This window comes from Vitis riparia, chromosome 1, assembly GCF_004353265.1.
Source record: "Vitis riparia cultivar Riparia Gloire de Montpellier isolate 1030 chromosome 1, EGFV_Vit.rip_1.0, whole genome shotgun sequence".
NCBI lineage: Eukaryota > Viridiplantae > Streptophyta > Magnoliopsida > Vitales > Vitaceae > Vitis > Vitis riparia.
The window spans coordinates 18,982,275-19,001,024 of NC_048431.1; the positions used below are offsets into that span (position 1 = coordinate 18,982,275).

The 18,750-nt window shown below is 36.0% G+C and overlaps 2 protein-coding genes across 2 annotated transcripts; one reads left to right on the plus strand and one right to left on the minus strand.

The window, feature by feature from the left end:
* The first annotated feature begins 1,282 nt into the window (after positions 1 to 1,282).
* Positions 1,283 to 15,486, plus strand: LOC117913087 (serine/threonine protein phosphatase 2A 57 kDa regulatory subunit B' theta isoform-like). Its single transcript, XM_034828003.1, has 2 exons — positions 1,283 to 3,260; positions 14,910 to 15,486. Exons 1-2 carry the CDS (start codon positions 2,043 to 2,045, stop codon positions 15,237 to 15,239), a joined length of 1,548 nt encoding a protein of 515 aa, XP_034683894.1. The 5' UTR covers positions 1,283 to 2,042; the 3' UTR covers positions 15,240 to 15,486.
* Positions 15,487 to 16,969: 1,483 nt separating this feature from the next.
* LOC117920708 (stemmadenine O-acetyltransferase-like) lies at positions 16,970 to 18,271 on the minus strand. The gene has a single exon (XM_034838300.1). The coding sequence runs from the start codon at positions 18,269 to 18,271 to the stop codon at positions 16,970 to 16,972; it is 1,302 nt and encodes a 433-aa protein (XP_034694191.1).
* Positions 18,272 to 18,750: the final 479 nt, after the last annotated feature.

An 18,750-nucleotide genomic window follows, 5' to 3' on the forward strand; every position in this document is an offset into this window, starting at 1 on the left:
AAACCCACAAATAAAACCACCTTGAACACTAAGCCACGAGATTAACAAACGAGAAATCAAGGAAGAGGAGGGATCGATAAGGGCGGTTTGGTAATTATATTTCAAAAATAATTTTTATATTTAATATTTTATTTTTAATCATTCTACATATTAATATAATTATTTTTTAAAAAAATCCTTAAAAAATAAGCAAAAATAATAAAAAAAACTAAAAAAATATTATTTGAAAACATTATATTTTATGTTTTTAAAAATAAAAAATAAAAAACTATTTTTTTTATTGTCAAATATATTTTTTATATTTTTTATTTTAGAGAATAAAAAATTGTTTTCTTATCACAATTTTTGTTATAGGAACATTTTCCCATAAACCATGGAATAATCTCACTTTTTTCGAAAAGAATATCCATTTTTAAAAATTTTAAATATAACCTCAATTAAACGTTTTTCAAAAATACTTTGCTATGAGATGAATATTAAAAATTGATGAAAGATATTTTATAAAGAAAATAACCCCAAATTAATATGGGTAAAAAAAATTTAACCGTGAGTATTATTCTTAACAACACAAGTGTATCACATGTGAGCATGGAAAATTCATAAAAAAAAAAAAAAAATATTAAAAACTACTTTTATTTATTATTATGTGAGGTTGTTGTATGTAGGAAGTCAAATATGTGGGCTGGTGATCTCTTAGTTTAAGGGGAGGTTGGACTAGGGGCTAATAGTGTAGTCAAGGGGGAGCACCCATGAGGGAAGAAAAATCTCTCTCTCTCTCATTAAAGAATTAACGACAATTTCAAAGCTCTCTCTCTTTCTCCTTATCATTTTGGTCGACATAAATCTGATGTATATCAATCTTATCTTAAGACGGGTGACATTTTATATTATGATAAAATAATTTTTATTTTTATTTTTAAAAAACAAGAAAATAAAAGTATGTTCAAATAATATCTATTTTATTCAATTTAATAGCAAAACTAAATATTTATTACAAATAAAAAATTCTTGTGATCTTTTGATGCCCCTTTTAATACCAAAAAAGGACAAAATTGTAATTTACAATACATTTATTTATTTTTCATATTTTCTTATCCAACTTTTGTATCTAATCTAATCTCCATATTTCACGTACCGATTTTACAACTCTACTTTGAATATAAATTACATCATTGGAAAACGACATCGTTTTGATGCGTTTCAAGTTTCAACCCTGGGTTTTGATTTGCTTTGACTTGACTTCCGAGAACGCCCAGCAACGAGTAGAAAAACAGAGGCTGACTCATATTTGGAGCACCACCATAACTGACTCCCGAGAAAACAATAAAGAAAGAATTTTCTTAGTCCACAAACAACAGCAAGAAAAGAAGAGCATACTTGAATTGTTTTCATTATTAATTTTTCTGTAAGTACTATTAACAGCTCTCTGTGTTTCTTATATCTCATTTGGGTTTCCCTTTTTCTCTTTATCGGAACTCTCTATACTTTTCCCCCTTTTTCATGTTAAAGAACTGAAAAAGGGGATTTTCTTAGTTTAATCTGGAAATTTGTTGCTGATTCATTGTTTTGAGTGGCTTTACACATCTGGGGTTTTTAAATTTACGTCAAAAGTTCGAATCTTTTCACTTGGATTTTGGTGAAAAGTGAAGCAATGCTTAGAATTTTGGCAATTGAGGGTTTTCGTTTTGGTTGGTTGAGGCATCCGTGCTTGGTTGAGGTATCTGTGCTTGGTTTTGGTCATTGATGCGTAATTACTGAAGTGGGTTTGCTTGTGCTTTCCGGATGGGAAGTGGGGATTTGGCCCCCTCTGTTTGGTAAGAATGAAAATACTGGAAAGGGCTAGGATTGGCTTCTTGGTGTGTTGATATCTATGGAGTTTGTTGAATTGGCTACATGATTCTGGGTGTTTTTTATTCCTAATATACCCGAGAAGTTGAGGTTTAGGTTTGTTGGGTGGATTGTGATTAGCTTTTTAGAGGGGCTTCGCAAATATTTTTTTCTCGTTGGTTTTATTGGTTTTTTGAAGGGGTATTGTTGGAAGCATGATCAAACAGATATTTAGTAAGCTTCCTCGGAAGTTGTCTAAGGCAGTTGAAAATCGTGAGCTTGGTGGGACGACTGCATTCTCGAATAATTCTAATAGATCAAGAGGCAGTGATGTGGAGAGCAACCAGTTTGCAAATCTGAATGTTACATCTCTTGCAGCCTCTAATTCTACTCCAATTACCGGGAATAATCTTGGGAGCAAAATTCCCCAAGGCGGTAATTCGAAGGTCAATGGGAATTATATGACTCCTAACACTTACGAAGCATTGCCGGGCTTCAGGGATGTCCCCAGTTCCGAGAAACAGAATTTGTTCATTGGAAAGCTGAACTTGTGTTGTGTCGTGTTTGACTTCACGGACCCAACAAAGAACATCAAAGAAAAGGAGATCAAGCGTCAGACATTATTAGAGCTTGTGGATTATGTTACTTCTGCGTCTGGGAAATTCACAGAAACGGTCATGCTAGAATGTGTAAAAATGGTGTCTGCAAATTTATTTAGGGCATTCACTACTCAGTCATGTGAGACCAAAGCTTCAGAAGGCTTTGATTTGGAAGAGGAGGAGCCGTCGATTGATCCTGCTTGGCCTCACTTGCAAATTGTGTATGAGTTTCTCCTAAGGTTTGTGGCATCACCTGAGAGTGATGCCAAGTTGGCTAAGAGGTACATTGATCACTCATTTGTTCTTAAGTTGTTGGATCTATTTGACTCTGAAGACCCCAGAGAAAGGGAATACCTAAAAACAATTCTTCATCGTGTCTATGGCAAATTTATGGTACACCGCCCATTCATCAGGAAGGCTATCAACAACATATTCTATCGTTTTATTTTTGAGACTGAAAAGCATAATGGCATAGCTGAACTTTTAGAAATTTTGGGCAGCATAATAAATGGGTTTGCTCTGCCACTGAAAGAAGAACACAAACTGTTCCTTGTCCGGGCACTGATTCCCTTGCACAAACCAAAGTGCTTACCAATGTACCATCAACAGCTGTCTTATTGTATTACTCAGTTTGTGGAGAAAGACTGCAAGCTTGCTGATACAGTTATAAGGGGTTTATTAAAATATTGGCCAATCACAAACAGTTCAAAGGAAGTCATGTTCCTCAGCGAGTTAGAAGAAATTTTAGAAGCAACCCAGCCAGCAGAATTCCAGCGCTGTATGGTGCCCTTGTTTCACCAAATTGCTCGTTGCTTGAACAGCTCACACTTCCAGGTATCATGTTTTAAATGTTTCTTGCTGTTCTGTCTCAATCTATCCACTAATTTCTGTGCAAATGCATTTCTGGTCTGGCATATGTTTCAAATGTTGAATATGAATAGTTTTAAAAAATGGGAGTTATCTTACCATGCCTATCTCAAATGTTTCAAAACCTATATCCAAGATTTATTCCCCATGTTTCTGTTTTTTCAAGGCAATTCTATATCCTAAGCGGTTTTTCCCTCATGTTTGTGTTGTGCACCATGTGTATTACTCATAATTTCCATGTTCACATGGTTTGTGGACTGATATACAGTTTAGGTTAGCTTGTTATCATAGAGAAAACATGGAAGAAATGAGAGGTAGAGGTTTTTCTGAGTTGTTTTCTACCTCTGTTAAAGATGCCTGAGTAGCTGATTTGTGGGACCAGAATGTGGAGGGAGGTTGTTGGAATACCTTATTCACAAGACAAAACAACAATTGGGAGTAAGGAGATTGCAATTGTAGACGATTGGAAGGGATGTAGAAGATATTATGATTTGGCAGGTATCAAAGAGTGACAAATTCACAGTTAGATCTCTTTATTTCTCTTTAACAAATTGTAGAATAGAGGCATTTCCATCTAGCATTGTATGGAACACATGGGTTCCAGTGAAGGTTGACTTTTTTGCTGGGGAAGTTTGTGGGAAAGAATTTTGACCTTGGATCAACTCAAAAGGAGGGGTTGGAGGTTGCCGAGTAGGTGTTGTTTGTGGAAAGGAGAGGAAGAAACAGACCTTATCCTCCTTCATTATTCCAGTGCAGTCATGCTTTGGTAGTTAATTTATGCTCTGTTTGGTGTTCAGTGGGTGATGTTCTTCTAAGCTAGCATGGATCATTTATTGGGAAAAAGAGGAAAAAAGTGTGGAGAACAACTCCTTTGTGTTTATTTTGATCATATGGAAGGAGAAAAATAGGAGAGCTTTTGAAAACACCAAAATGAGGATCAAGCAATTAGACAATCATTTATATACAATTTTTTGGAATGGGTTAGGGTACACATAAAGAGCTCCTTGTCATGCTTGAATCAATGGAATTATTGTCCATGAGAAAGGCTTACTTTGGAACCTGTTTTCATGTTGATAGGTCAGAATACTTAATTATATTGGAAGCGATAGAATGGTAACAATGGTTAGAGATAGTTCCTATGGTTATTGGAAATTTTGGTTTGTTTTATAAGGAAGATAATTGAATGAAATTGGTACTTGAATTGTTAAAACCAAGATGTGTCAACAAAGTAACAATAATTGGACCCAGCCTTGAGTTGAGATTTTATGGGATAACATGATGAACTTGATATAATGTTCTGAGGTGCTTCATCTTCAATAATGCTGGTGCTTTATTATACACTATTGTTCATTTAGAAATGGAGAAGTAGCTTAGGAATATCAATCAGTCCATTTTTAAAGCCTAATACCTGGTTTAAAACTGTTTTGAGATCATATTTTTTGTTGGCGATCTTATAGAAGTGTGTGATATTAAAAAAATCCTTACTGAAAGCTAACAGCCAGAAGCTTAGGGCATGCGTGGTTTTGTCTTGTGGGAGCATGGTTGGTTCCCTAGAAATCCACATGGCTCTTCGATATATTTGGACAACAGTTTTGGTTTCTGCTTTAAGGTCTATTTCCAAGAAATACTTCTAGCAACCTAGCAAACACTTTCTTGATTTTTCTTCAAATTGGAAATCGGCGTTTTCAGAGGTGTTATTAAGATGTGGGCTGGGGCATGCTTTATTATGAGTCCTTCCCAAAATGTGTTGAGGCACAACCAAAAGAGCTAGACACCCTAAAGGCGTTTACTTTCAGAATTAGGGTGTATGTGAGGTATGCTATTGGACGCATTTCATGCTCTGGTGGGTAGGCACATGTCTTAAAGATGCATTTGACCATAAAGAAGAAAAAACCTAAAATTATAAGAGGATTGGGTTTGAGTAGAGAAAACCTAATTCAAGTCTTTCTATGTGGTGCTCTCTCTCGACATCTACAACTTCTCATTTGCAGCAAGAGAAGAGTATTGTAAATGAACATCTTTGGAAGAAGTTTCTTGGAGACAAAAATTGAGGGAGATTTGGTTGAAGAAGGGAGACAAAAATACTAAATTTTTCCATAAGATGGCTCATGTGCATAGGAGAATAAAATTTATGGGCAAGATCAAAGTTAATGGAGTTTGGCTGAATGGGGAGAATAAGATAAAGGAAGGGTTAGCTAAAGCCTATCACAATTTTTTGTTTGATTCAACGGATTGGAAACTTGGCATCAATGGATGTCATTCAAAGCCTTAGATAGTTAGGAGACTGATGGGTTAAAGGTGCCTTTCTTTGAGAAGGTGTTCTACGATTTGTCAAAATTGGATGGGAAAAAAGGTGTTGGCTCTGATGAGTTCTCTTTGGCCTTTTGACAATTTTGTTAGGATTTTGTGAAAGAGGAAGTTTTAGGCTTCTTCATGGAGTTCTATGTTTAGGAAAGGTTTGTAAAAAATCTGAATGCCACTTTTTTTGTGCTATTTCCTAAGAAAGGTGATGTCAAGGATTTAAAAGATTTGAGACCAATTAGTCTAGTGGGTAGGTTACATAAGTTTTAGCTAAGGTTCTAGCCAATAGGTTGAAGAAGGTGATAGGAAGGGTAGTTTCCAAGTTCCAGAATGCCTTTATAGAGGGAAGACAAATCATTGATGTGGCTCTAATTGTTGATGAGGCTATAGATTTTATGCTGAGGAGCAATTCTAGTAGAGTTATTTGCAAGCTTGATATTGAGAAGGCTTATGATCATGTCAACTGGGGCTACTTGCTAGCTATTCTTGATAAGATGGGTTTTGGTAAGAAATGGATTAGATGGATCAAATGGTGTATTTTTACAACAATATTTCTTGTTTTAGTAAGTGGTACCCTATCCATTTACTAGGTATTGAAAAACTCTTTTGTTAAAAGTTTGTCAACATGCATTAGGATGTACATAGCAAGAGGATCAATGCCTTTAATCAATTTGGTAGATCGGGTGGGATCTGGTTGAGGAAGGGAGCAAGTTTTTGTATTTTCCCCTCTTCCTGGATGTGCCTTTTGTTATCCTTTGTATAAAACTTGTATGCCTTAGTGCATAGCTCTTTTTATTAATACATATATATGTATGTATGTATGTATAAGGAAAAAAAAAAGAAGAAAAGGATAAAGAAAAAGAAAAAGAAAACATCGACATCCCACACTCTCATCAACAACTCCTCTTCTGGTTTCTCCTCTTCTCCATTGCCATCTCTTCATTTTCTCCTCTTCTCCCTTTCTTTCTCACGCCGCTTCATTTTATTCTATTTTATTTCTTAATTTGAGAGACCACTCCATTGTCTGAACTCTCTACTCCCTTTTTTGCCATCCACACTAAGTTTTAGTTTTTTTTTCATTTATCTATTTCAGTTTTCAATAGTCCACTTTTCTCAACTCTCCACGCCTCTTCTCTACCTGTTGAAACAGGCCACATTTCTGGTCTCCACTTTTTTTTGTTCATTTAAATTTTAAACTCTACTAATGCTCTTCTACGCCAAACTCACCTTTTTTAATTGTTTATTTATTATATTTTGTTTGTTTCTATTTAAATTGTTATTTATTTACTTATTTAATTACATAGAGGAAAATTTTATGCAATCTAATTATTTAAGGTTTTTCAAATAGCAAAAAATCTATTGAATTCAATTATTATTATTATTATTATTATTATTTTTCAGTTTGATTCAAAGGGTTTGAAAAATATATTTTGCATGAAAATATGCTATAAAAATTATTTTAAATATTTATGAATTATGAAATTAGGGTCTCAAAAAGCTTATGCCTCACCTAAGAGGTACAAAAATGCTTATGCTTTATCTTTATGAACTTTGTTGGAAATATCATAACTCTAAGCTTTTCTTAAAGTTCATTTAGATTGTTGGGTTACCAAAATTATGGTGCAAATCAGCTCCTACTGAGCAGAGTATTAGATTGTTCAAATTCCGGTCTTCTGAACTTTGATTTAGCTTGGCTCAAGCTTGACCATATCTTATCCCAACTAGCCCTCTTCAATGTTTGTTTGTGCAAGTTGTCTTGAACTTGCTCATTAGCTAAAGGTGTTGGATCATTAGCCTACTACATCATTAATTTTTTCGGGACAATTCAGGCCCATGTTTTTGTCGATGTGTGATAAAAAGTTAACAGTGTACTCCGCTTGCTTATGTCATCCCATTGCCTCAATATTTGTTGCCAACATTGTTTTGAACTGTTTCATTTAGTTTAATTTCTTTAGGAATTATGTTAACAACTGCGTAAAGCCTGCCCATTTGTTTCACGAGCCTTTTCAAGTCTACCTATCTTGCTGAAGCTTGGCTTGTTAAGCAGTTAGGCTCAAGCTCAGCTCCTTTAACTGATGAATTAGCCTCAGAAGCTTCTTGATGAGTCAGCCATATTCTGAGCTGTTCATGACAGCTTATTTCTTCCACAACCCTTCCTATTAGGAGGTTGTGAGATTTAATGAATCATAAAAGAACACGAGGTTTGGATATTAAGGTCCATCTAAAACAATCCTTTGATTGTAACTGATGCTACTACAATTTACTGTGCCTGGGTGATGTTATAAGGGGTTCACAACATCATTTTTATTCTTACATTTCATCTGAACTTGGGTATTTTGAAGTTCAAAACACGATCCTTGCTTATTTTTGGTGGTTATGCTCTATAAACAGATTTCAAGAGGCTTGTAACTGGGCCCCCAGAACTCTTGTTTTAGCATTTGGTGATGTTGGGTTTCTTTATTGCTTGAACTTAAAGACTTAAAATCTTGAATTTTTGTTGAAAGTTTGTCCTGATATATGAATTTTATTTAGTGCCACAATAAATTTGAAATGTAAATAATTTTGCAATGCCCCTAAAATTTGAAACAGATTCTTGAAATTTAAAAGTTTGCCTTTGATGCAGGTTTAGATCTGTATGGTATGTTGTAGATGCATTCCCTATCTTCAGCAGTTAAATGATTGCTTATGAAAACTTCCATCATATCTTTACTGAAAATATATGTATTTTTTGATAGATGTATCTTTACTGAAAATATTAAAATCTATTGTTTTTGTCCCTGGGAATTATGGCCTTAATGCTAGATGCATTGTGTTGGTGTTCACAAGCTTGTTTTCTTATCAGTCTCTTAATGTACGTAGTACTCCATTTCAACCTGTGCTTTAATAGGAAAAAAATGGAAAATAATAAAAAAATTAAGGAAACAGGAGGGCTGAGCAATTCTTGAAGATGAGGAAAGGAAAAATTATAGGCTAGAATCCTGAGCATCCTATCTAGAACATCTGTAGGTGAATCTCAAGATAAATTCTCCTTCAAAATAGTCTATTATTACTTAAGATCCATGATAGGACACAGTAGAAGGAGATGATCCACTACCTCATCAATCTCTAAGTAGGGAACACAAAGCTTAGGATTGGGAACTCTTAAGGGTCTGCTTATCTGTTAAAAGATCATTGCTACTAATCATTTTATAGGCCATTAACCATGCAAAGGCTTTTATTTTGTAGGAACCCTAGGCACCCAAGGAATCTAATTTCAGGAAATTCAACTGGAGAATCACTGATCGGAAAGGCACAATAAAATTTTTTAATGGAAAATGGACATAAAGGAACCGAAATCTAAACCCTCACATCAGAAAAGGAAGGCTTGCAAAGAGAGTAATAACAAAAATAATCAATTTCTTGATTTGATAGATTTTCTTGATAGGCAATTTAATAAGCGGCAAAAACAGGCCACACAAAGTATACATGATGTATACAAGTGCACTACAAAGCAAAGAACAAGAAAAGAGAAAACCAAAAATACTCCTTCCCCTTAACTTACAATCTAACCAATTGACAAAATCAAACATGGACATGAACCCAACCTCTAAGTTTCCTTTGGTTCACTCTAAATAGTTACACATATAAGAGGATTTAAGCTTTTGATTTGATAACTCAACATTTTCAAATGTCCTTCTATTTATCTTTTTCCAAATAGTCCAAAACAAGCATAAAGGAGCAACTTTCCCATGCTTTCTTCCTCTTCTTTCTGACAAAACGACCTTTTGAACTTAATAATGTTTCTTTAACTAAGGCTTGCAACACCCATAGAACTCCAAACAACAAGAAGACCTGTTGCCATAATAATCTTGCCTTGGTCCTTTTAGAGTGTTCGCTTGTTTTTCAGTGTAATTTACTGTAGTTTAGTTTTCTTTGGCGGGAGGATTCCTCATCCTTCTTTTTGTACTTCTTTTTATCTATCAATAAATCTATTTTTTTTTTTTTTGATAAGCAATCTATCAATAAATCTATGTGTCGTTTGCAATAAAAAAAAAATAATAATAATCTTGCCTTAGAGCAGTGGAGGAGGATGATGTCCTCACTAGATGCCTCCTCACCTTTATGCATAAAACATCTTGATTTGATAGATTTCGATGAAAATCAAAGTTCCAAGAAGAGGAGTGATAATGATTTGAGACATGAGAAATAGGAATATCCTTAATCCTTAAAAATGCTATGAAATTTTGGGTGGACAACACAAAGAGGCTGATTTGCTCACCAAAGGTTTTCCCAAATGCAAATTTTTGAGTCATTTTCCATTGAGAAACAAACAATTTTGAGACATTAAATAAAGCTTGAAATACAACTTGTAGGAGGTTAGTTTGATTCACACCAGTACCATGGAGGGTAAGAAAATGGGTAAAAGCATGGAGGGTGCTCTTGTCAATATTGACTTTAAGGCTTGTCACAAAATCAAACTTTAAGAGATTAAGTTTGATTTCGGATACTTCATCCACATTCGTCCTTGAGAAAAATATCATATCATGCCGAAATTAAAGGGACGTCTTTTTCGTTATCCACCCATTTCAAAAGCCTTGATGAAACTCCCATCTTCATCAAAAGCCTTGAGGATCTTGAAAGATTAATGTCCTTATTGTTCAATTTCCATCTATCTCCTTATATTTCAGATACGAGATATTGGGTATTGTCCTCATCATGAGTTTTTTCAGTTAAGTTGTTTTTTTCAGTTTTATCATGTTCTCCAGATTCAGTCCCCTTCTACCCAGCTAATTTCTATGGAATTCAAAAGTTCCATCTAAGGTCAAGACCTTTGCATGGTTAGAGGCACTTAAGAAGGTAAATACTAACGACTTGCTATAGTTGAGAAGACCTTTCAAAGCCTTTACCCTTGATTGGTGTATCCTATGCAGGAGTAGTAGTGAGGCGATTGATGATCTTTTCTTGCATTGTCCGATTGTTTTAGGATTGTGGCAAAGGATTTTTTCATAGGCTGGGATGGAGTGAGTTTTGCCAGACACTATTTGTGATATGATGGTGATTTCCTTTAAGTGTTTTGGGATTCATTTAGAGGAAGGGCTCTTTGGAGGATAGCTTGTCTTTCTTTGTTGTGGATTGTGTGGAAAGAGAGGAATGCTAGGATATTCGAGAACACTTGGAGGACATTGGATTCATTGTGGGATTCACTTCATTTTTTTGTTTCTTTTTGAGCTTATTGTATAGACATTTTGAAACCCTACCTTTGAGTGTAATTCGGCTTAGTTGGCTCTCGATTTGTACACGTTAGGGTTGTGTTATAGGGGCTGCTGTTGGTTTACTTGTATAGGCCTTTTTGTTCTTTTTGTATAGCCTTCTTTGTTTTGTGGAGGTTTACTTAGTTACTTTTGATCAGGTTTGTTTTTCATGAGGACCTCTCATCCTTCTTTTGTTTTTCTATTGACGCATTTGTCTGTTTCTGATTAAAAAAAAAAAAAAAAAGGATCTCACCAACATTCTACACCAAAAATCCATTGTATTAGTAACTATGAAAGCAGAAGTCTGTCCCCTCCTCACCCCTCTATGACCTTGAGCTGCCTCCACAAAACATTAGCTTTCCATTCACAAGTTCAATGAAGCTAATTGAGTATAGACAACACTTGATATGATCGTGTAAATTGGATGTATGGTCATGAAAATTAAGACTTCTTGTTATTGGTATTAGATAAAATGGACTTTGGTCATAAGTCAATGAGATAGATTAAATGGTGCATATCTATGGTGAAATTCTTAATTCTAGTCAATATAGCCCCCCAAGCAGTTTTTTTAGAGGTCGAGGAGATTGTGGCAAGGAGATGCTCTTTCCTCCTACTTTCTCATTTTGGTAATGGAGGCACTCTATTGGATTTTGAGGAGGGCTAGAAGAGAGGAGGGGGGTTTGCTCCATCTCAGGTTTCAAAGTAGGAGGAAGAGGTGGTGAGAGAATGGAAGTTTGCCATCTGTTGTTTGTTGGGACTAATCAAGAGCATTCGGAGAATCTAAGTTGGGGTTTCATGTGGTTTGAGGCAATATCCGACTTAGGAATCAATATGAAGAAAAGTAAACTAATTCTGTTAGGGAAAGTTGCAAATGTGGAGGGACTAGTTTCAGTGGTGGGCCATGAGATAAGGGATCTATCCACTACATACTTGTGTCTTCCTTTGGGAGCTCCTCACAAATCAATGGGGGTGAGGAATCTGTGGACGAGAGATTTCAGAGAAAGCTTGCCTTATGTAAGAGGCAATACATCTCAAAGGGAGGAAGACTCACCTTGATTAAGTGCATGTTGTCAAGCATTCCAATTTATTTCATGTCTTTAGTCCCCATTCCCAAAAGAGTGAGCTTAAGACTAGAGTAGACTACAGGGAGAGGGGAGGGAAGGGGGTGACATTTGAGAAAAAACCCCATTTAGTTAAGTAGTCTATTGTCCCATTGGATAAGATGAATTGAGGTCTTGGCATAAGAAATTTCCGCACTCTTAATCAAGGTCTCCCTAGCAAATGGAGTAAAGGTTTGCTATTGAGGAGTTCCTTTAGAATCAGGTCATAGCAGGAAAGCTTGTGGTAGATGAAAGGAGGATGGTGGTTGAGGGTGGCAAGGGATGGCTATGGGTGGGGTTGTATCGGCTGGGAGGTCTTTCAAAGTAGATCTCGCTTTATTTAGGTAATGGCAAAAGGGCAAAATTCTAGAAAGATAGATGGTGTGGAGAATGTACTTTGGAAAAGTTCTTCATGGTCTTATTTTCCATAATTGTTGCTAAAGACTCTTGGATAGCAAAGATGTGGGAGCAGGTTTGGGAGCGGGGCCAGTGGAGTCCCCCCTTTCATAGATAGCTCCATGATTAGGAATTGGAAGGAGTGGGAACCTATTTTGGGAGACTGCAATTGAGCTTAATAAGAAGGAATGGGGAGGATAGATTAGGGTGGAAGGAAATCAAGAGTGACAAGTTCTCTGTCAAATCTTTCTACTTCCTTGGCTTGGGGAAGAAGTGAGCCTTTTGCTGCAAGCATAGTTTAGAACCCATGGGTGCTGACAAAGGTGGGTTTCTTTGCTGGGGAAGCTATATGAGGAAGGATTTTAATACTTGATTTAGCTTAGAAGGTGGGGGTGAAGTATTATGAAGAGATGTTTCATGTTTAAAGGGGAAGGATAGTCGGTTGATCACATGCTTCTTCATTGTTCCAAAGCAAGAATCTTGTGGCAGTTGGGTTTTTTCACTGTTTGGAGTTGGTTTGGGTGATGTGCACATTTGTGATGGAACTTTTTCTCAGTTTGTATGGTTCCTTTGTGGGAAAGAAGTGGAAGAAAGCTTGGAGGGTCGCTCCTTTATGCTTGTTTTGGACGCTATAAAAGGAAAAAAATAGGAGATTTGAAGATGCAAAAAATTGGATCAAGCAATGAAATCTTCCTTTATATGCATCTTTTAGGATTGGGCTAGAATATGTATATAGATGATCATTTTATGACCATGATAGGCTTTGGGGATTGGTTGAATTTCAATTGAGGAGAGATGTTTTTTGTTTTCTCTCTCTTTTTGGTTGCCAGTTGGTGCTATTTGTTTATATTGTGTGTACTTCAGTGCACCCTATCTCAGGTGCTTATAATATTTTTTCTTGTTTTGCCTATAAAATAAGAAAAAAAAGAAAGTAAAAGTAAAAAAGAAAAAGACAAAACACACTTGATGTGTGACCTCCATCTAGACTTGAAATCCGAAATCCCCAATCAACATGGTTATTTGCTTTTACAATCAATTCTAAATGTCCCTCTTCTCCTGAATGGACTTTCTCATCCACCAATGCATTGAGCACAACCGAGAATCTGCCTACACTTTATGAAAACTCCTTGATATGGGTGAATGGGTCTCATGAAGCACTTTCCAGGAATGCTTTGGAGAGGACCTTGGTAATTGTTGAGGCTGGCTACTAGGCTAATGGGTCTAAAGTCTTTGATAGTAATGAATGAGGTGAGTTTCTTAGGGACAAAGACAGTAAAAATATAACTGGTACTTTTATGGATGAATATTTAATTAGTTTTGTGTGTGTGTGTCGAAACTACCATTTCATTTCCTCAGGAATAGGGGGCTAATCTAAATTCTCCAACCACCAACTACTACCCTCTCTCCTTTCTCTAATACAACTTTCTGAAAAGAACTTGAAAACTCTTCTACAATGCAATCCTTATTACTATCCTTGTTAGATCTATCTGTTGTCTGAATAGACTATCAATTTCTTTTTTCTCTTGCCATCTTCCACCTTATGAAAGAACTTGGAGGTGTGGTGCCCTGCTTCCCTGGTGCATTCTCTGTAAGCTTTTGCCTCCAGCACATCTCCTCCCTGGATAAGATCTCTTCCAGGTTAGCTTTTATAAAATTATTTAAAAGAGTAAAACTCTTCCTCAATGTGGTCTTGGACACCTAACACAGTCTCATCTTAACATAAATAACCTTAACCAAGTTCTTCTGCCATTACCCTGTGGAAGGGCTTGGGATTGCGGTGTCCTTGGTCTGGTTCACTCTAGACTTTTGCCTCCTGTACATCTCCTCCCTAAGTGAGATCTCTTCTAGTTCAGCTTTGCTATTCACTGTAAGGGCTCAATGGTCATCTAGAAAATGCTCTCTTCTTCCAGGACACCCAAAGGCTCCAGTGTCCTTAGGAATAGAAAGTTTCACTCCCCTAACAAACTAATGATTTCTTTGTTCCTGTTTGAACTATTCTTGAACAAGGTGACGTGTTTGCATGAACCTATGGCCTTCCCACCCAACATCCCAGCCCTCATTCCTTCAAGGCTTCCTATCTGGAATCCAAGTTCCTTAAGGTTCTATTTGTTTTCTATGGAAATCATCTCTGGTGGGAAATATGATTAAACTGGCTAGAAATGACAAGTGCGACGGTGATGCAAGTGTGCTCTATGTACTGGACAAAGGGATAGTGGAATCAACTTTCAACTAATTTCACAGAATTTTCTGAACAAAAAGATGAACTAATGAAAATGCTACAAATCACCTCGGAAATGGCAGCTTAAACTGTTAGTTTTCGTGGCACTACTCAAAAAACACAAGAAAATGGTTACAAGTCTGAGCTTCTCACCTAGCACATGGAACTCTTGATCAGTTTATTGATGAGGTACCAAAATTGATGCTAACTCTTCTGCCAGAAATTTCTTGCATGGAAACAAATTGGACCAAAACAAGATGTGAGTCAAGTGGGTATTTCCTCGAAGCTACTTGTTCTGAAAATGGCCACCATGCAATGTTGTCTTTAATTTCTGAATCACACTCCTTGAAACTGATGCTTGTTTTTTCAGGTGGCAGAGAGAGCTTTGTTCCTATGGAATAATGGTCACATTGAGAACTTAATCAAACAAAATCGCGGTATTATATTGCCCATCATCTTCCCTGCCTTGGAGAAAAATGCTAGAAACCATTGGAATCAGGCTGTCCATGGCTTGACTTTAAATGTCCGCAAGATTTTCTTTGATCTTGATCCTGAGCTGTACAAGGAATGCTTGCTCAAGTTCCAGGAAGACGAATCAAAGGAAGATGAAATTAAAGCCAAACGGGAAGCCGCATGGAAACTTCTAGAAGAAATGGCTGCAAAGAGAGTTGCAAGTAATGAAGCTGTGCTTGTCCCCTGAAAGCATTTCCCTCCACATCTTCAGGTTTGGGAGTGAGCTTCAGATATTTGTTGTGCCTCCATTATTTTTCCTTTTTCTTTTTGACATTTGAGATGGGATTTCATAAAACTGATGACATGGTTCATGAGGTGGAGTGTTCATGGTTATTTAATTCCTCACCTACTATATTAACAGAAAACCGATATCATATGATGTAGGAGAGTTTCTACCAATAAGAAAAAGCCTGATGGAAATTTTTTGAAGTCAATCATTCTCTTTCTATATATCTATACAGGATATCATTATGTTAGAATAAAAGAGCTTAGCTATGCACAAAGCTATTTGTGATTTTTGCTTGTGTTGATGGTCATTTGATCTGATTCTCTTATCTCATTTCCTGGTTTCTGGTTTTGGCTTCAAACTCCTAATGTTCACACGAGTGGGTCACCCTCTTCTCAACCCCGTTTATAATTATCTAAATACATTCTTGTCCCCATTCCAAACTCGTGTTAGGATCCCACCCTAACACGTCCCTAATCAAGAACTTAGGACACAACCATTCTATAAAATCTATGGACGATGGAGGATGTCGGTTTATTTTATTTTCTCAAAAAATTTAATTACATTAAAATAACATTATTTACATGAATTTTTATATTTGATTTTTATGGACAATAATCTTATATTTTTATGTTAAATATATTCAGGAAGTGTACAATGCAAAAATAAATTAAATTATTTTTGTTTAATTTTCTATATAAATGGGACTAGACATGCCTTCATGGGTGATGGCATTCTCCTTCTGAGGTATAACCCATTTTCTGCTTCTTAGAACGGTTTTTTGTTCTTAAAAACATAAAAAACATAAATTATTTTCCTTAATTTGTATATGCGTTATTCTTAGATTGATTAAAAATATGTATTTTAGAGTTTGTCATTAATTAGCAAAGAATAAATTGTTATCCTTCCATGTATCTGTGATGATCATAATTCAATTAGTAGGGTAGTTATTAACTTATGGTGCGTCATAATGTAAGATTTATGTGTGGTTTGTTTGTTTGTTTTTTTTTTTTTTACTTTTTATTGAATATAATTTACTTTAAAATTTTAGATAATTTGTTTTTTAATTTTTTGTTAACTTATTACTCATTTTTTTTTTAAAATTTATAATTGGATAAAAAAAAATCAAAATATTTAACTTTTTTTTAAATACTAAAAATACTATATTGGTTTTTTTATTTTTTTATTTTTTATTATAACTTTTTAACATTTAATAGAAATAAACTAGTAAAAAATAAAATAATTATAAATAAAGAGATAAATATACAATTAAGGACATATTTGAGTTGTTTTCAAAGATTTTTAATTTAAAGAATAAAGAGATAAATATGAAAAATAATTATAAATAAAGAATCACAGATAAATTTTATTTTAAAAAATATTAAAAAAACAAGTTGAGACTATTGAAATACCCAAACAAACTTTTGTTGTAAACAACTATATTTTGAGAATAATTTTTGAAAATATTCTCAAATATACATGTTGGAGGATATGTTTAAACATGCTTAGGTAATGTGAAATCACTCAGAGGAGACTCTTCTCTCCATAATGACCTTAGTCAAGACTATGACACCCACCAAAGACTTGGAACAGTTGAATATGAAGCATCAGTGACAGAAACCTCCCCTAATTACACAAACACAAATGAACACGGATCGATGGTCAGAGAGGCATAATTAATTGTGAACAGTTTAAGCACTTTGTGTTGATGAAACGAACTCCAGAAGCTCATAGTGGCGTTGGAATTTGGTCATGTCTTCTTCAGCCATCGTCACCCAAGCCTCTATTCCACCCCCAGATTTTGTGTCCATCAAAATGATCACATTCTTGATAGGCGCAGTAATAGTGCACACCCAGATAGGCCTCCCAAACCCAAAATCAGTTTCATAAAATGGAAATCTGCTCCAACTGCTAAACCTGTACAGCTCCATCTCTCCCTTGGACATGATCATTTTCTGGGCTTCTTTCATGGCTCCACAAGCCTTTGATAGCCCTTCTTCGCCTTGAAGCTCCTTCACATACTCCTTATCTACCTTTTTTATTGCTCTTCTCAGCCTTCCCACCAAGTCATCCAGCTCTACCTTGCCTTCCTGCTCCGTTACTGTTGCAACTGCTTGCTGCCATAGGTTTCCTAAAGAGCGATCCGACAGTGGTGGCTCTGTCTTCCCCCGTAGATTCACTACATGTGTGACAATGGATGATATGGTGTCCTTCCCTGATTTTTCTCTGGCCACATCCATGGCTGACTTCCATATCAGAGATGTAACAGCTTCTACACGGGTAGAATTGGATGCTTTGGACTGCAGGCGGGCTAAGCTTGCGGCATCAAATAAGAATCTCCTTGTTAGAGTTTTACCGTGGCTGATCACACCACTGGACAGTACCGTATTGATATCTCTTGGTGGGAAGAGGGACGCTGAGTCCAAAAAGGGAGTGATGCCATCATCTGTACCCATTGCTGTTGCAGACCAAGCGGTGAGGAAAGTGGCCAGCGTTGCCCCATCGGCCACCTTGTGTGACATGCATACTCCAATTCCTATTCCGCCACACTCGAAAATTGTTGCTTGAATGGCTGTGATTGCTCTATCTGATGATTCTGATCCCACACTGTACGGTTCACATGGGAGAAGCTTCTGCAACAAATCTATCTCCGGGTCTCTCAGAATTTCTGAGAGCTCAACGTTTGCTCGAGCCTCCATGAACACAGCGCCATCATCACTGCAATCCACACTGTCATTTCCTTTGAGCTTCCCAGCTAAAGGATAGAAGCGGCTTAAGGTTCGGGAGAGAGACCTCTTCAGCAGATCACATATGGTGACGTGATCAACAGCTTCACAGTCGAAATCATCAGCAGAGAAGAGTAGGATAACAGGGACATAAAAGGGAGGAGCAAGTTGATCCAACAGCGAGATTTTGAAGCTTCTGAGGTGATTTGGAGTTGGAGAAGATGGCTTGATGGGCTGTGTTGAAAGGATATCAATCTTCATTTCCATTGTCGTCTTCAACCTTCAAGGAGGCAGCTCAAAAAAAGATTAAAACTCTATACAACACGTTTATGTTCTCTGATTCTCTGGTGTGTAAAGAGGTATAGTTATTTATAGCTAGAAATCAGGAATTAAGAACAAGGCTTGGGCCAAATGATACTTCAGGATTTAAGTTACAAACAATACAACATAGTAGTTGTTTGGCAATTTCCGTTAGCTTTCTCGAAGGACAGGAGGAAGGATCTCTGAAGTAAGATGACTGGTTTGACTTGTCTACAGTAAAAAACATTTTAAATAATAAATAAAAATAATTAATTTATTCTTAAATTTATATTTTCATTTTACCTTTTTACCTTCATTTATTTTAATTATTCCCATGATTTCCTTTACTACTCCACGACCTTCATCGTCGCTCAATCTTTTTTATCCTAATTATAATTTATAAAGATAAATATATTTTAAGTTAATTTTATTAAACAATCTTAATA